Source organism: Carex rostrata, chromosome 33 (assembly GCF_964058835.1).
Source record: "Carex rostrata chromosome 33, lpCarRost1.2, whole genome shotgun sequence".
NCBI classification, from domain to species: domain Eukaryota; kingdom Viridiplantae; phylum Streptophyta; class Magnoliopsida; order Poales; family Cyperaceae; genus Carex; species Carex rostrata.
The window spans coordinates 5,174,974-5,192,861 of record NC_135950.1 but is presented as its reverse complement, the minus strand read 5'-3'; the positions used below and the strand labels follow the sequence as shown (position 1 = coordinate 5,192,861).

The 17,888-nt window shown below is 33.5% G+C and overlaps 2 protein-coding genes across 5 annotated transcripts; both read right to left on the bottom strand.

Annotated features, from left to right (window-relative positions):
- Positions 1-1,460: 1,460 nt before the first annotated feature.
- LOC144548444 (uncharacterized) lies at positions 1,461-4,662 on the bottom strand. Of its 2 annotated transcripts, XM_078297108.1 has the most exons (5): positions 4,392-4,661; positions 3,416-3,733; positions 3,066-3,339; positions 2,607-3,020; positions 1,461-1,920 (listed from the first exon to the last, which is right to left on the bottom strand). In XM_078297108.1, the coding sequence occupies exons 2-5, from the start codon at positions 3,724-3,726 to the stop codon at positions 1,729-1,731; spliced, it is 1,191 nt and encodes a 396-aa protein (XP_078153234.1). In that variant the 5' UTR covers positions 3,727-3,733; positions 4,392-4,661; the 3' UTR covers positions 1,461-1,728. The 2 variants fall into 2 exon arrangements, with proteins under 2 accessions (XP_078153234.1, XP_078153233.1); XM_078297107.1 differs by having other exon boundaries at positions 2,607-3,339; positions 4,392-4,662.
- A 6,750-nt stretch (positions 4,663-11,412) lies between these two features.
- LOC144548440 (DNAJ heat shock N-terminal domain-containing protein) lies at positions 11,413-16,580 on the bottom strand. Of its 3 annotated transcripts, none has more exons than XM_078297103.1 (13): positions 16,445-16,580; positions 15,567-16,017; positions 14,711-15,027; positions 14,547-14,624; positions 14,266-14,368; positions 13,805-13,893; positions 13,321-13,432; positions 13,181-13,234; positions 13,031-13,079; positions 12,571-12,665; positions 12,110-12,228; positions 11,794-11,914; positions 11,413-11,760 (listed from the first exon to the last, which is right to left on the bottom strand). In XM_078297103.1, the coding sequence occupies exons 2-13, from the start codon at positions 15,972-15,974 to the stop codon at positions 11,521-11,523; spliced, it is 1,785 nt and encodes a 594-aa protein (XP_078153229.1). In that variant the 5' UTR covers positions 15,975-16,017; positions 16,445-16,580; the 3' UTR covers positions 11,413-11,520. The 3 variants fall into 3 exon arrangements, with proteins under 3 accessions (XP_078153229.1, XP_078153228.1, XP_078153227.1); XM_078297102.1 differs by having other exon boundaries at positions 11,413-11,735; positions 11,766-11,914; positions 16,445-16,579; XM_078297101.1 differs by having other exon boundaries at positions 11,413-11,914; positions 16,445-16,579.
- Positions 16,581-17,888: the final 1,308 nt, after the last annotated feature.

Here is a 17,888-nt window from a genome sequence, read left to right as displayed (position 1 = left end):
GAAAATTGTGGTTTTCGATCTATTTATAAGAATAGTAAAATGATTTAGAAAAATGTCAAATTTGATTTGTAAGTAGTAAAATGTCATATTTTATTATTATTTAGGTAGATTGTCTAATGATCTGGTGGAACTTTAAAAAATTTTCATTGCTGAATAAGTATCGATAAACGAAATAATTAATTCTGAAATTGTTAGATGGATGGTTAATTAATTTTTCAATTGGACACTTTGAAATTGCCCATATTTTTGTTTCCACTAAATTTTGCATCACTAAATTAGAGTGAAATTAAGTGAATTTAGTTAATTCAAGAATTACCAGTATTAATTAAACTTCTTTTAAAAAATATTAAGTGAAGTTAAATTGATATTTATAATTAAATATTTTTTTTTAACTTTGTATAGAGACTGAGGGTTAAATAGACTACTGCTTGGGGTTGACTATTTTACCCTTCTGAAAAATTCTATTGCTTAATTTAACGCCATAGGCGATCATGAGAGTTTTCCTAGCTTTTCATGTAACTTGCTTTTCGAGTATATCCAAAATCAATATATATACTGCACTGATTGTGATTTAATCTGGTTTTGCTGTACTATATCCAAAATCAATATACTGCACTATAGACAACCCCTTATTTTTATATTATTATTATTTCTATAAATAAAAAATTCTGGAATATATCACACTATCGAGTCCAGATTACTATATAAGTATCAGATATTAGTGTAATTTTGTGTTTTGGGGGATTGCAATGAATGGAATTGCTACAACTATTGATAAATTTTATATGTACATAATTTTTTATTCAAAAAATTGATTTTAGTATATTAGTCAGCTTTGGATGTGGAATTGGAATTAGTCCTACTATTTGAATTAGTCAGCTTTGGATGTATAATCATTTCTATTTAAATGGTTGGATGGTTGTTTGAATAATTACAAATAGCAGGACCAATTTGAAAAATGGATGTACATTTTCAATTTTTGTACAAAACCACTAATATAGGGGACCAAGGTACTAAAAGCGCAACTCTGCTTTTTATGTACCTTGTACCAGTAAAATCCCATTCCTTGAGAAAAATCTTCGTTAATGCCATTAGCCAGAGGGGAGGGGCTACGATGCAAAAAAACATACAGGCATTTATCAGTATAGCTATAGCCTATAGCATGCTTCTAAACAATATAATATAATTTTATCCTTTGTTTCGGACCTAATAATCTAAACAAAAAATTGATCCAATAAACCACAACATGAATAACTAGTTCAATGAATGTCAGATTTGAAAATAATCGTAGCAGTATCAAATTTAAACTTAGATGTGTGAGCTGCGTAAATAAAATGATACCATAGTAATATTAATATCTCATATATCAGAAATTAAGAAGAAGAAGAAGAAGAAAAAAACTAACAGAGAGAAAGAAAAAGCTCCCTAAAAATATAATTTTTCGAGTAATTAAAACTGCCAATTTTTTTTTAAGAAAAGGCATTTATATGCCCATTTGCATTTAGCCAATGGATTGTTTTAATTACATCACTTCCAAAATAAGACTACTAGCCCCTAGAGATCTATATATACCCCTGTGATCAACTTCTAACACCTTGTTTGGATGGAAACTCAAGGAAAAGAGAGAATGGAAACAAAAGAAAAATTCCACTCGAATTGTGTTTGGTTGCTAAGAATTTCAGCATTCCTTCTTTCCTCCTTAATTAGTAGCAGAATTTTGTCTTCTTGCTAAGAAAAACTTCGCGGTCTTGTCTGCTGTCTTCTTTCCTCCTTAATTTGGTTAATAACATCAGCATAACCCAATTTCTTTCTCATAATTTTTTTCAGAGAAACCGAGTCAATGCCATCTCCGGCAGCTGTTGTTAGTGCTTTCATTCGTTTCCGTGCGTTCTCCTTGGATAATTTGACCCCCATTTTTTGCTGAAACAAAGAAAAAGTTGAAACTTTCAATTTCTTTCTCTTACACCAAAATAGAATATAAATTTATAACCTCCTTTGGCATTCAAAATCAAATTCTAGCAGAGAGGAAAATAACCAACAAAGTAGTACGGTATAAGGTGGAGACACAGTGGATTGAAAATGACCGAAAACAAGTAAAAAGAAAGGAACATTGCATAGCAGATTTGTTTATTTCGGACAAACCATCATGTTGCTGGCTTGGAGAACAAGGGAACATCGCCTAGCAGCAATTGCATGTGTATAAAATTTAATTACATGAGGTTAATTATTTGTATGGGCCGCAATTTATATCCCATGCAATTGAGTTTTCATACCCATGCTAATTAATCACAAGTTATGAAATATATGCGGCACGCAGTTACATGGGTATATTGGTTATTAATTGCATGGGTGTATACATCAATTGCATTGGCCAAATTTTTTTGTCCATGCAACTAAGCTAGTGCATCCATGAAGAAAATGTCAATTGCATGGGATTAACTTAAAATGCAATTATTTTTAGTTATCCATGCAAATAATCAAAATTCTAGTAGTGTGCATGTTAGTGTTCATAATATAAAAAATATAGACTTATAAAAAGATACGCTTAAAATAGACTTATATACTTGAAATTTCTAATATAACATAGTGAATCACGATGACCTGACCTGGGAAATTTCTCTTCGACGTTGCCGCAAATTAGGAGAGGAATCCCTAGACCCCTCTGAATTGAAATCATTGCTTTGATCCGCTGGCCGATCCATCTGCGCCACTGCATTGCATTCATTGCTTTGATTCACAGGCACATCTCCAGGCCCATCTCCAGGTTCACCTCCAGGCCCATTTTCATATCCATCTTCAGGTTCACCTCCAGGCCCATTTTCAGGGCCATCTGCAGGCCTATCTTTAGGCCCATCTCTAGGGCTATCTTCAGGCCTATCTCCAGGGCCATCGTTAGGGCCATCTCCAGGCCCATCGGCAAGCCCCACAGAGTTCCCCTTTGTTATCAGCCCAACTTCAAGGCCATCTCCTGACCCATCCGCAAGCCCCACAGAGTTCCCCCTTATTGGGAATGATAATGCCTCTACAAAAGGTAACACCAGTGCCTCTGTTGGGAATGATAATGCCTCTGCAAAAAGTAACACCAGTGCCTCGGCTAGTGTCAGGCCATAAAACACTTTTAAAGCGAAGTCCCGAGATTCCTTATTTTCCACTTCTTTTTTGCCGAAATCTTGTGAGGATAACCGCATTATGGAGAGAACAATAGAAGTCATGGTAGAAACGAGCCTGGAACAGTAGAAGAGTCTGTGGATGTAACAAATGGGGACCGCCAATTGTTGGATATCGTTTGGTATACTCAAGTAGTCCGCTGACAAGGACTGAGTAGCCTCAGTTAAAGACCTAAAATATTGACAAGAAAAATTAAAGAGCGATTTGTAATTAATTTCAATCAAAAAGTTGCCATTTTTATATATACCCAGGAGCTTGGGGGCAGTAGTGGCGCCAGCAGCGGAAACATACTAAGAAGAACAACATGGTGATGAACCCACGATCCTTTGTTTCCACGGTGCCCACCATCCCTCCTTGCACCAACACCAGCACCACCCACCCACACACCACCACTCCCAGCATTTTAGCCACCATCTTCAGTAGATCTGTTATCGGGATGGACTTCTCCTGTGCTCCTACACCGGTCGACGTGTGGCTTCTGTCGTTGCCATTATTGTTTTGTATCAAGGGTGATGAAAGCTGCTGCTGATCGGGCACCTCAATTATTACATCCGGCATTATTGTTCTGTTTTTAAAGAGAATCACTCAGAATTAAAGAGATTTTTCAAAATAATTTCCAGGGGGTATTCTCTTTTATTCATATGAAACCTTTCCCTTATCTTTTCATTTTATTTATTCGGAGTTGGCTGGTTTTGAACTTTGTGCTGTTTTCTTATTCTTGCTAAATATTTAATTGGGAGTAGGGGGTGTTCAAACGGTTGGTTCGGTTGAAATCGAAGTAAAATAGCAAAATCAAACTTGATTTTGGTTTTAAAAAAATAGAACCGAACTGAACCGATTAAATCTATCAACCGATTAAGAACCGAACCGAACAAATTGAAATAAATTTCGGTCTATTCGGTTGAACCAAAATTAGAAATTTATTCATTACAAAAATAAATATTATTAATCCCAGAAGAAAATACTGACACCTCTCGTTCTAATGGCATGGCTGGTACAGCACCTTATCCAAATCAAGAAAAATAAGAAGAAAGTGAGATGTATTAAAATGCAGAAACATGAGCAGTACTTCTTTAAAGAAACAATTAATTACATCAAACTTTATCACTTAAGGAGTATCATTCTTTTGAAGAAAGGCATAAATTGATCCTTTTCAATTGCGAAATCAAAATTCACGACAGACACAATTAAGCAACACAGTGAAAGGGGAAAAAAAGACTGACCCGTTTTGCTTGCTTTCCTCTAGCGCAGCTTCAATTGTTTAGAAGAATAAAATCAGAGAAACAAATGTTTAGAAGCCTTGAGTTGCACGGTGAAAGAGTGTGAGAAGAATGTGAGAGAGAAAGGTAGAGAGGAGAAGAGAGGTGATGCAACGGCCGACGGCGGAGGTGAAAAGCGGAGAGAGCAGGTGAGGAAGACGCCACTGGTGCTTTCGCTTCAGAGAGTTTTATCTGTCTGATCGATCTGCCATCCCCGAACTTCCCCAAGTCAACCCGATCTAGCCTTCCCCGAACTTGCCTAAGTCAACCCGAACTTGCCTAAGTCACCCCGATCTAGCCATAAGGGACAGACTCTTCCCTTTCATTCTCCACTTTTGATATTGATTTTTTGTATTCTATTCTAAATATATTATAACAAGGAAATTATTTTGTATTCAATTTTTTTTACACTTTCAGAAAGAATAATCATTGTTATGATTTGATGGTGGATAAAATTAAAGAAAATAATTTGTGCTAACATTAATTACTTTGTTGTGTTGCTTTCAAGATAGCATAATTCGTCCTTCATTAATAATTCATTTCCGTAGAAAGACAAATATGAGTGTGTTGATTTTAAATAAAGAAAATAATTTTATTTCTTCATTTTTTTATTAATATATATATGTGTAACATCTTCAGAAATCATAAAAATTGACTGACATGTAGTCTTGACATCGTAGAACAAGACTGTGAAGTTTCATACAAAATCTCCAAACATATCGTGAGATATCATCTCCCAAAAATTGCCCGAACTGCTGAAGGAGTGCTTCTGAGTCCAACTTTGCACCTCTGGTTAACATAGCAAAACATCTTCAAAAATCATGAAAATTTACCGACATGTAGTCTTGACATCGTAGAACAAGACTGTGAAGTTTCATTCAAAATCTCCAAACAGATCGTGAGATATCATCACTCAAAAATTGCCTCAGCCATTTGAAAAAAAAGCAAAAATTAGAAAAAAAAAATCCTGACCGCATAAAATATATGCGGTTTGGAATTTCAAATAATAAAAAAAAAACGGACCGTAAATATTCTATACGGTCCGAAATTTTAAATCTGGACTACAAATATTCTGTGCAGTTTGGACATTTTTATAAATTTTGCTAAATCGTGGTTATTTATAATAAAATATTTTTTTTTTTGGGTAAAAATAAAAATCTCGGTAGCTTACGTATAGAAGCGCATTTGTGTTAGTGTTGTGTATGATTTGTTGTATTTCTTTTTATGTAGCTTACGTATAGCAGCGGTCAAAGAATCAGTTTTCTTACTGCAATATTAAAAGTTACACGGTTAAAATATCAGCAAAAATATAAGAGCATCTACATCCCTAAAACTCAACGGAATTTCTAAATAACTGTTGACTATTTTTTAGAAATTATGATCTCTAAAGTTTTTTTAATTCTCACATCCCTTAAACTCATTTTAGAGTTACATGTGCGAGATTCTATTGTTCCGATCTTTATTTTTTTTGCTTTTTTTATTGGAACCCTAACATTTTTAGTAATTGCAAACATGAAATGGGACAAGGATGATTTAATATAATATGAGATGTACATATTTTCTGTTACATTTTTCCTATTTTGATTATTGTTATGTCAGAATGTTAGTCTCATCGTTAAATGGAGAATTGTATCTATTTGCCTGCTTTATTATAGGAGCAAAAAAAAATATATATATATATATAAAATACTATATATATATGTTTGTGTGTGTGATAAATATTTACAAAACTATTTTCATTGTTCATCGTTACTATTAATAAAGACTGTTTTTTTTATAAATTCATATAATTTAAACAGTTAAATATATAATTAAAGTGAAAAGTCAAATTTTTTTTATTTAATAAAAACTGATTCGGACATCAGTGGTGTCAAATGTTTACAGAGAAAAAGAATATTTATCCAATTTTCTTAAACTGAATATTTCAGTTCAGTTACCGAATCAAACCGATAAACATCCTATCGATCAGTATTTGTTCAAGTTCAGTCGATTTTTATACTTATGCTATTAATTTTTCTCTTTTTAGTCTTGGTCAAATTTTATTTAAATAAAATTTCTAAATTGAATACTAAAATTTATGGACTGAACAATAATAAATATATCTTAATTTTTATCACAAATTAATTTCCGTTTTTGGTAGAGACCATATTTCAAAGTTGAAAAGAGAAGTTGAAGATGACCATTGAAGGATCCAACTAACAAAAAAAGAAAGGGATCCAACTAACAATCTAACAAGCCATACTCATTTACACGTGGCCATCATGTCTCCAATTCAATACCACCATTTCTGTTTGCCATTAATTCACACTAATTCAATATATTCTACTTTTTTTATGAAATAATTAAGGTTAATTTTTAGTATTTATTTCTTTTCAAATTGGTTTGCCTAGTTCGATTCGGTTTCAACCGAATCAAATCAAACCGATGAACACCCCTAAGTACTCATGGCCTACTCATGAGATTAATAACACAAAATTAAGAGGTCTGATGTGATCAGGGCAAATTTATTCTTTTTTTTTTTTCCTTGATAACTTTGGGAGGGGTATAGAGCGAGAACTAACTGGTTTGAAACTATTTTTTGTTGTTGTTAATTTTGTAATTAAGTTAAGGGGGAATTTCACGTATATCCTCAAAAGTTTCAATATTACGTATTTATCCGTCTAAAATCAATAATTACATATTTATCTTTAAAAATTATAAAAACTCAAAAGTTCATGCATGTGAGTACTTAAAACTCATTTTTATGCAGCACACATCTTTAAAAATTCCCTCAGCTCATCTTAAAAATAACATTGATAACATATATCAAATTTATCCAACTGAAAAATTAATTAATCATCCATCTTACAATTTTAGAACGATAAAGGTAGATCAATCATACAATAATCACAACTCAATCTCAGATTGTTCGAGAAACATGAACAATAAACGAAATCTGATCAGCAGTTCTAATGAGTTCAAACACGCAAACATCGCCTTTCTTGAGATGATTTTCTTCAATGAACTTGTTAAAGGATGTGCCTTCAATAGTATTAGATTGTTTTCTCTTCGAGTAATACTTGACAGGCCAAGTGTTTTCCTTTTCTGGAAAACTGAGTATAAATGTTTGGTTTCTCTTCTGGAGATGCTTAGCTGAGAATTCTTTTGGTATGACCTGATTTCAAAAGTGAATAATGTTAGAATTAATTGTTATCAAAAGAGAATGTCAATTGTAATTTATGGTTGGTAATCAAATCTCAAGTTTGAACTTACTATGGAAGGCCTTTTGGATTGCTTTATCAGATGTAGAAAAGCTGGATTGCCGGCTTGAACTTGAACGGCCAAACGATTAGCTCTCGCCTTTTGTTCAGTGCTCATGATTTTCCAACATGGTGGGACATAGGTATAATCAACTATATATATTGTAGTTTCAAACATTAATTACTACTCAAAAACACAAAGAAATTTGTTCAAAATTTTAAAAATGGAAAGAGGCTTACTTGGATTTTGACTTGAGTACTGGTGGTCATTTTTCACAAGTCCCAATCTTCTTCTAAGGAGAGTTTGGTGCTCAAGTACCAGTAAGTTATCTTTCCTTGCTTCTTCTATTATTTTCTCTACATAGCTATTGATTTTCTTCACAGAAGAGATTTCATATTCCTCTTTGATGTGCATCTCTTTGCGCTCTGTTTTTTCATTTTCTTGGCAAGGGGAACCGCAATCGCTCTTTTTAAGCCTCTTTTTCAAAGGAAGGGAATTACAATTTTGGCCCCATGATCTCTTTCTTGAATGAGTTTTGGCACTTGTACCAGTGCCTTCTTGAACTTTGTCTTCATCCGCTTCTCCTTCGAAATCGCCGCCTTTTTCCCTACCAAACGGATCTAAGATCCGCACTTCAAATGTGCACCCGCCCACCAATTTGAAAAACAACATATCATTCTGTGATACATTATTAGAACGAACAAAATGGCTCCAACCGGGTTGAAGTACAAGTTTGTCACCCGACCCGATAAGCCCAACGTACCATACATCAATACCGCTCGGACATTTGAACTCGAGAATTTTGCCAACAAAATTATTGAAGTGCTTTGTGACTTTATCTGGCAAACACTGCATAATATTATGTAAAAATAAAAGAAATGAGAATAAAATTTAGGTATTGTACAGAATAAAAGAATTTAATAAGTTCCAATCTGTTGAGATACCTTACAAATTTCAAATTTTTAGGGTTTATGCAGCTCCTGTTTGTACGACTAAAAAGTTTGTTTATGCAAGATAAGAAGAATTTTTTGGCAAGAAATTAAAATATATATATATAATTTTGGGGTACAAAAGGAATTACTAGAAAAAAAGTTGCTATGAAAAAGGAGAAACAGAGATATATAAGAAGCAACGAGATAAGAGATTTTAACAAGTTTTAATCTATTGAGATACCTTAGAAATTTCAATTTTTTAGGGTTTATGCAGCTCCTGTTTGTACGACTAAAAAGGTTTGTTTATGCAAGATAAGAAGAATTTTTTGGCAAGAAATTAAAATATATATATATAATTTTGGGGTACAAAAGGAATTACTAGAAAAAAAAATTGCTATGAAAAAGGAGAAACAGATATATATAAGAAGCAACGAGTAAAATTTGGCAGTAATTATCGGAAGGAGATGAAGAATTATTAAAGAAGTTACCACACTGTGCATGTAAAAGCCAGTCATCTCTTTGTGGAAATCCATTTTGAAGAAATTAGGAGATGAATTAAAGTCCAAATTTCTCTTCTCTCTTCTCTGTTGAATGTAATGTAATGTAATTATGCCTTGCACCGTTCATGGCACCTCTATTTATATAAGAGACTTAATTAATTACCGGCTTTTAAATTTGGAAAAAAACAAAAAAAAAAGGAAGCTCATAAATATGGAAAGCTATCTAATTACACTATTAAAGCTAAATATGGAAAAAGACTTAATTACCGACTTTTATTGTTCCGTCAATTTCAAATCATACAATAAAAAATTTACAATGTTGTGTCAATAACAAAATAAGATTGTGTAAATATCAACACCCCATCATTATATAATTAGAAAGAAAAAATAACGGTTGGCATATTCCTATTACAGCTATAGCTATCTAATTATGGTAATAAAAGTTTAAACTTATATTAACTATAGAAAGGAGATCCCTTTATTTTTAAAATTAGTATTCTCTTTCTAATCATATGGATTTGAGGCTAATTACCCCTAATAATTATATTGCTGAACATGACCTTTATTGGACGATGAAGTATGTAATTTTAGTATTTTTTAGATTATATTATAGAACAACAAATATAAGAGTTTTATGTTTTAAAAGAATAAGTATAATATTTATTGGACGATGAAGTATGTAATTTTAGTATTTTTTAGATTATATTATAGAACAACAAATATAAGAGTTTTATGTTTTAAAAAAATAAGTAGAATATTTCTAATTTTGAAAATATATCATTTTGATTACCATTATATGAGTGCTTTGTCCTCTTCTCCAGTTCTTCTCTGTTTATGTTTTTCACCTTGCTAGGAAATGGGTGTAGGAAATATATATATATATATATATATATATATAGAGGTTGGCTAAGATCAAAGTGGTAGTTCCTAAGCTTTGGTGCTACTAATTCATTTTTCAGTTTTTAAAGTTCAAAACGTCGATCCGAACCGTTCAAGTTGTTATCCATATTAAATTGTGCTTGGAGACCAAATTTTATATTTTTATGAATTTTTTTACTATTTATTAAGCCATTTTGAAAATCGTTGATCCAACGGTGGCTTAACAAAACAGTAAAATTAGAAGCCACCGTTGGATCAGCTGTTTTCAAAGTGGCTTAATAAATAGTAAAAAAATTCAGAAAAATATAAAATTTGGTCTCCAAGCACAATTTAATATGGAGATCAACTTGAACGGTTCGGATCGATGTTTTGAACTTTAAAAATTGAAAAACGAATTGGTAGCACCAAAGCTTAGGAATTACCACTTTGATCTTAGCCAACCTATATATATATATATATAAGTGCACATTGTACATGTAAAAGTTATAATTGTGTTTTTCGCAAGAAGACAAACTAGTTTGATGCCAGAGTAGTACAAGTTTAAAGCAAGGCCTACGGGCCATGTAAGAACCAAAAAAAAAAAAAGTTTAAAGCAAAAATGTTTTAGAAGAAGGCAAACTAGTTTGATGCCAGTGTAGTACAAGTTTAAAGCAAAAATGTTTTATAGTGAAATTTGTATTGCTGTTGAGATTCTTACAAGTCACAACATATTTGTTTTAGATTTTTTTTTTGTTTTTTTTGGGTGGCTTATACTTGCATTCACAAAAAAACAATGAACACAAGTACAATCATCAAATGGAAAAAAATAATGACAATAATAGTGCTTGGTAAAATTATAAATCGTTTTGATTTCTCAAATAAATGACAATTTTTTTATACTGCATTAAAACTATCCTTTATTATACTCTTAGGTTATTAAATTTTATTTAATTTTATAAAACTTTAAATTAGTCATTTATTAACAAGTATGAGCCACGGTATTTTCTAGAAAGACCACAATACTTCATTTGAATGTACTAGAAAAACTACGATATTTTCTTTATTTATTCATGATATTTTCTTTATTTATTCATAATTTTGCAGATCAATATTCAGATTCAAAGTATTTTTTTTTTCCAATGACACACAAATAAATATTTTAATTTTTCTTACAGCTGTAAAAGTTTCAGATCGAAAAATATTAATTTGAATTATTTGTCACAGTCTTTCTAATAAATTCAATTATATAGTACTATATTTTAATTTAAAAACACACAAATTCGAAAAATTATTCTCCGGAACCCATATCCGGAGAATTATTCTCCAAAAACCCAAATTGGAAGAATTATTTTCTGGAAAGAGATCTTTGGATTCGGAGAATAATTTTCCAGAAAAAAAGTCTGGATCCGATTTTAAATTTTCCTGAATTTAATTGCATAGTGATCTCAGGAATAATTAAAATATAAAACATGACTTCTCCATCTCTCATATAAACCAAGTATAAATACCTAGACAGCATAATAGAAAAATTAACTGTAAACTACAAGTTATTATGGATTTTCTTCACAAGAAATTGCGCGTTGTGGTTCCACCTGAGAAACGAGATGTCAAACCCTTTGACATGTCTTTGGGGTCAAGATTGACATTTTTCCTCCCGGCAGTCAAATCCTTCTCGCGGTCCCACGGCTTCCAAGGATGGTTCCCCTCCCACTCGTCTTTCTCCTTCTCCTTGCTGATGCCGCCTTTCTCTTTCTTTAATTTCTTCTCCTTCTCCTTCTCCTTCTCCTTCTCCTTCTCCTTCTCCTTCTTCTTCTTCTCTTCTCTGTGCTTTTCTACTAGAGAGAGCTTTGATGAATTGTACTTGTCAACCAAGGAGGCGTCAGAGGTTGGTTTTGGTCGGCTTTTAGCCTCTTCCGCATCAGCAAGTGATTTTGCCTTGTCATATGCCTCCAAATAACTGCATTCCCATAAAAGCTCTGTTATCAGTATTTTGTTTATGTATGTCTGCTTGTGACAGTGAGCAAATTGTACATATTAAATGAAACACTGTTCTGGCACTAGACCAGTAGTTTGTGAGTGTGCTTCTCTCTACATTGGTCTTTTTGAATGTGGTAATGTGCAAAAGATTAAATTATAAATAGAAATGTCATACTTCTGCTTAGCTTTATTAGCTTTGTCAAGAGGAGTGTCGGTCCAAGCACTTGTGTCTCCCCTACCCTCTTTCCCTGACTTACTAAATGATGTTGTCGAGTGCATACTAGCCATCCCAGCCTGTCACAAAACAAGTTCAAATTAATTAATATACACAACCATCAGAGTAAATTAAGCTACTGCTCCTGCATTCCATTTTGGTCACGCTTTCATACTTTTAAATTTATAAGGTAGTAATAATCAGTATGACTTTCCTAACAGAAATCCTAGCAAGGTTCGATATTGAATGAATCGTCCTTTTTATCATGGAAAAACATTCCAGAGAATTAATTGTTTCAATTTAGCACAGATCATGACATCTGTCCTTTTATTTATAAATAAAATATGGGTGATACCATAATTGAAATCAACAACTCCAGGAACCATTTGCATAATTTAGGTCATAAAATAAAATAAAAATACTTTTCTTTCAGGAGGCAAAGTGGTCATCCACTCTTCACGTTTTGGCGCCTCCTTTGGGCCAGCCAGAAGCTCCTCATCACCTTCCATTGATATACCTGCACCATCATAGGCACTTTATTAACACTTTCCTGTTTAAATTACTGAATCAATCTTGCATGCTCCTTGAAAACAAGGTAAGCATACAAGAACAGCTGTCCACAATTCCTATAACATAGCCAAAATATGTCCCTTTTCTTCGTGCTTTACTTAACAAGTATATTAGTTTGACGTATTTTGACGCAAATGGGGGAAGGCTTAAGGTGGACAGTTTTTGTAATTAAGAGTTAACAGTTAATTCTACAACCAGTTGTGTGCATGATATTTCGTGTTTTCCAGGATATGATTCATATTTGAATTTATCTGGGGAGACCTAAATTGCCCCTTCTTATGTTAGTCGGGTGGATTTGAAGACAAATAATACCTTGTATCTTTCTCCACTGTGCTGCTTCTCGCATTGCTTTGAGCTCGACCTATATTATTACAAGCAGGCAATAGAAACCAAAAATTATAAATATAAATTTCTGATAACGGCCATCTGTATTATGGTCTAGTAGACAGAAATCAAACATACCTCAAATCTCTCCTGCTCCTCTTTAGCTTTCAGCTTATCATCTATTGCTCCTCTCTGCGCCCCGTAAAGTCTTTGCATTAGAAATGTTACTCCTCCCATGAATTAAAAATAAAAATGTGCAACAGATGCTAGAGTTGTACCTTATTTGGATCTTGCAAGTCTTTGAAAGCTTTGTTTAATAAAACAAATGCCTGCTGTGCATCAGGATGGGAGCACTTGTCTGGATGTACCAAAAGAGACAATTTCCAGTACCTAATTTAACAACTGCCTCAATTAGCCATTGAAAAAAAAAGATAACTTACACTAGATGATAATAACAACTAAAGATTAAATATCAGGCCAGGGCTAAGGTTAAATGGAGAAGATAGGGTCAGCTTTAGTTCTGCAAATTTACATGCAAAGTCTCAAAATTGGTCGATGGAAAAATTATAATTCCATATTTTTCCCGGAAAACTTCAGAAATCACTTTGTAATGTCCCAGTACTACCAATATAAGTTTAAGTTTTCTCATTATTTTTTGTTCCTAAAGACAGAAGAGAACTTATGCAAGAAGGCAAAATTGAACATGGTAATAACAAAAATAAACAAGCAAAATAAACTGATTTGACAGGAGAAAGCATGTACTTTTTCTTGACGTTCTCCGAAGCCATTTTCCAATTAATTCCAAGTACATCGTATGCTGATTCAGCATCTGCCCCCATAATTCTAGTCACCTATCATCATTCATATTACAGTACAACACATCAGCTTAGAGATATATCCACACATAGGCTCCGTAGAGATATAATTCTATCAAGTATTCAAATGGCATGAGATCTGTCAATTAGGCATCAAGAATCCAAGGGCACAAAGTTGAAAAATCTTGCATTTGATCAGTATCAAAGCAATACCTATTCCCTGGAAATGATCAAACCTAATGGTGAGGGAAAGCTACTATCACAACTTCGTTAATTAAAATAATAAGAAATCAATTGAAACTTTTAATCAAGAAGGGCTTTCCTGCAATTGTGGCATCCCATATGGTGACTTTTAGCACAATTTTATATTACAAAAGCAAGAAAAAAGAAGAAGATGAAGATAAGGACCTCTTCAAAACGCTCAGCTTCATTAGCAGATTCAGCCTCTAAAACCAAGGCTGGAGGAGGGGGTCCTATTAGCACCCCACTTTCATGTCCTATGTCAGCTTCACTACAGAATTATAAAATTTAAATACTTATTAACTTCTACCAGATTATAGACCTATAAGATTGTGCACCAGCAAGATCACATTACATTTTGCCAGTTGTCTACCATAACTTGATTGGTGTTATTAGTACCAGACAGGTTGGATACCAGTACCAGTGTATTGTGTGTGAACGAAAGGTACCTTAGCAAACCCGCAGCCTCAGTCAATTCTGCTGCAGCTTCTAGAAGCTCTCTAGATGGCATTGCAGGACCAATCATCCTGAAACATTAATCCTTGCTGTCAGAAACAGTACACCCACCTATATGAGGTTGTAATAGTTACATAAAAGAAAAAGAAAACATTACCGTTTTTTGGGAGCTGGCCGGGGTTCTTCTTCATCTTTTGAATTTATCAGCTGATCTTCTTTTGCACTTACCAAATAATCATCTTTGATAGTTTTTATTTGTTCGCCAGCTGATGCATGCTTAGGATTAATGTACTGGTCCAGTGTCAAACCTATGATATCTAGTGCAGGAACTGCCTTTGGAGGGAGCATGTAAACACCATAACGGTCTTTATCCAGGTTCAAAGAGGCAAATAGTTTCTTCAGAAGTTTAACCAGAGACTTATCAGAAATCCCTGACAGGTCCACACCTTCGCCATTGTCTATCATTTTGAGAATCTAAAAGATCATTCAAGGAGAGAAGTGAAATTAAAATTCAAAAGAAAGGTGTCTTAAAACAGAGAAGAATGTGAATATATCCGACCTGCTGAGTATTTGTTACAATTGGAACTTTTCATAACGAAAAAAGAAGTTAGATGCAAATAGCAATTCTATACTGTGTAAACCAGCATGCACCTGTAGCACCTTAAGAGTACTGGTTTGTTACCAAATTGACCAGCTTTTTAAGCCCCTTTTTTTCATTATTCTCCTATCTTTTTAAAATTTCTGATTCAGTTGTTTGGAACATTGCAAAATTGAGGGTTAATAGAGGCTGAGTCAGGTAAAATTGAGCCTCCATTGCAGTAATAGAGACTCATCGAGGCTTAATTAGCTAACCTGCAGAACCGGTAGCAGCATGAACAAACCAAAGTACTATCCTTGGCTAGTTAGGTTTGATAAGTAGTTTAATTGGTTTATCCAATAGTTCTATCACTCCACGGATAATCCAAATCCAAATCTTTAAGAAAACTAAAAAGCAAGTCGATCAGAAACCTTACCTGATGAAGTTCTGAAGCAACAGCTGGAAACTCATCAAGTATTGACTTCACCACCTCCTTTGGTTCTAAAACATTCTGCTTCAAATTATCTTCTTCCATTGAAGAATAATCTGAACAACTGTCGTCTCTTCGCCGATGCGACCTCTTCTTGCCTTTTTCTCTACGATCCTTCCCATGGCCACTGCGAGATGATCTCCTAGAGCTCATGCGGCCTTTCCTGTGGCTGTGACTGGATTCTCTGTGGCGACGCGAGGTTGACCTTTTGTGTTTGCCCTTGCGTAAATCACGGTCAGGGCTTTGGCTTGATGAAGTGTAATCTGACAAAGAAGAAGGAGAAGAGGAAGAAGAGGTATGGTGGCGAGTTCTCTTGCTTTTCCGGCCACGCTGGGTATCTTTCTCTTTCGCCATTAATGGAGCTCTGCGTGACTGTGCCTCTCTGGTTTGCTTCCTTCTACAGATAATTTGATGAATATAAGGGCATGTTTGGTTGCTACTTAAAAAGTTAAGGACGATTAAACTGCTTGCTCCAAGTTAAGGTGACTTAAGCTATTCTTCTTTGGTTGGAGCTTGTTACTTCAGTCATGGTTGAATTATTTTTTGTTTAATTGGAGCTTCAAACAGATAAAAGTAAACCTAATAGCATGTATTATGATTCAATCAAAGTATAATCTTCTGGACTACAAAAATTACAGTAATCCATGATTAGAAATGATTACATTAATTGCTGGTAATAGTGAAAATAGGCTTCACGGACCATTATTTTACTAGAACTACAGAACCACAGAACCAGAAAACCTCTTTTTCATTTACCAGCATTGCAAAATGAGAGAAAAAATCAACTTAGTAAAATTGAACAAGGGAAAAAAGAGAGAAAATACCAGTTTAGTCGGTTCGCGGCTTGCGGTCGGCGCGCGGTCGGGCGAGTCGCTGGTGCTGGTCGCGAGCACGGGCGAGTCGCATCGGGCGTCGGGTCACGAAAGAGAAGAGATTACCAGAATTTGCAATAGAAAAACGGACGGTCCGGATTAATTCAACCGGGCAAAAACATGGATGGAAGATATCGGAGATCTGTTTTGAGATTCGTGTCAGGTTAAAAGAACGCCGGGGCGGAGTAATTAAGCAAAAGGAATAAGGATGAAGTTTCCAGCAAAAGCATACTAGTATTGGGCCTAAAATAATTAAAAGAATCTCAGCCCACGGGCCATTTACCCCTAAAATAGGTCCACATACAATTGCAATTGCGGTTGAGTCTTGAGTCTATATAATATAATGGTGCCTTGTCAGCGCCTTGTGATCAGGTTTTTGGTAAACTTTCTTCTCTTCAAAAAAAGATGAGTTGCTACTTGCTAGAAAATGAATTTTACGACCCATCTAATTTGTTCTGATAAAACCTAATATTAATCAGGTTTAATAGCTTCAGTTGTTACTTTTATTTTTACAGAAGCCAAAACAACAGGAATTGACTTTCTTAATTTCTTTAGTCCATTACGCATATTTAAAATGTTTGCATTTAGAGAAATAAAAATTAAACTCACAACAGCATTGACTTTCTGAATAGCAGACAAAATTTATGTTACTTTCTGAATTTCTTTAGTCCATTGTGAATATTTAAAATGTTTACATTTACAGAAATATTTTTAGTTTGAAAATATTAACCGTCTTATATTTATATATTGTCTTCTTGCTTAATTTCAAATTTACATATTTCTTTTACAAAAGTTACTATCACTCTATGTGCTTGCAACTAGCTATACCAAGTATATATTTTTAATTATAAATTGAACTAATTAGAGGTGCTTATTGGAATTTAACTAAGAAAAATGGGAACCACAATCTTTTTAGATTTACATAAATATAATTGAACCGACTAAATAGATCGATCAATTGAATTACAAATTAACCAAATAAAAAAACCAATGTTTAGGTTTAATCCAATTAGTTTGGTTAAATTGAATATTTATGAAAAATATGAACTCACAACTAATTTTGTAATATCTTTATTTTTTTATTGTAAACTATATATTTTTATAAATTGCATACTCTGTATATAAAGTGGGAGAGCTCATAAAATCAAATAGAATGTGAACAAGTTCAAATCCATTGGCTCAAATGTTTATACACTAGCTTTGTGTAGATATATTGAACAAAAATGAGCCTTTGTTCAATTGACCCTTTTGCCTAACCAAGTATCTTTTTGTGTATAAAATAGTGACATATAATTAGCCAAACGTATATATATGTAGTGCGTATGTAGTTGTCCCGAATTTTTTATTAATATTCAAATTTAATATTAAATTTCAAAAAATAACCGGAACAGTAACG

Bases quoted from the DNA above. Each gene is read 5' to 3' on its own strand.
- LOC144548440 (XM_078297101.1), bottom strand. From the start codon at position 15,974: ATGGCGAAAGAGAAAGATACCCAGCGTGGCCGGAAAAGCAAGAGAACT. The intron at 15,028-15,566 runs GTAAGGTTTCTG...ATGATCTTTTAG, and splicing joins TTGCTTCAGAACTTCATCAG to ATTCTCAAAATGATAGACAA. The intron at 11,915-12,109 runs GTATGACATTTC...ATGGGAATGCAG, and splicing joins GCTAATAAAGCTAAGCAGAA to TTATTTGGAGGCATATGACA.
- LOC144548444 (XM_078297107.1), bottom strand. From the start codon at position 3,726: ATGCCGGATGTAATAATTGAGGTGCCCGATCAGCAGCAGCTTTCATCA. The intron at 3,340-3,415 runs GTATATATAAAA...TCAATATTTTAG, and splicing joins TACTGCCCCCAAGCTCCTGG to GTCTTTAACTGAGGCTACTC. The intron at 1,921-2,606 runs GTCAGGTCATCG...TCTTTGTTTCAG, and splicing joins GTCGAAGAGAAATTTCCCAG to CAAAAAATGGGGGTCAAATT.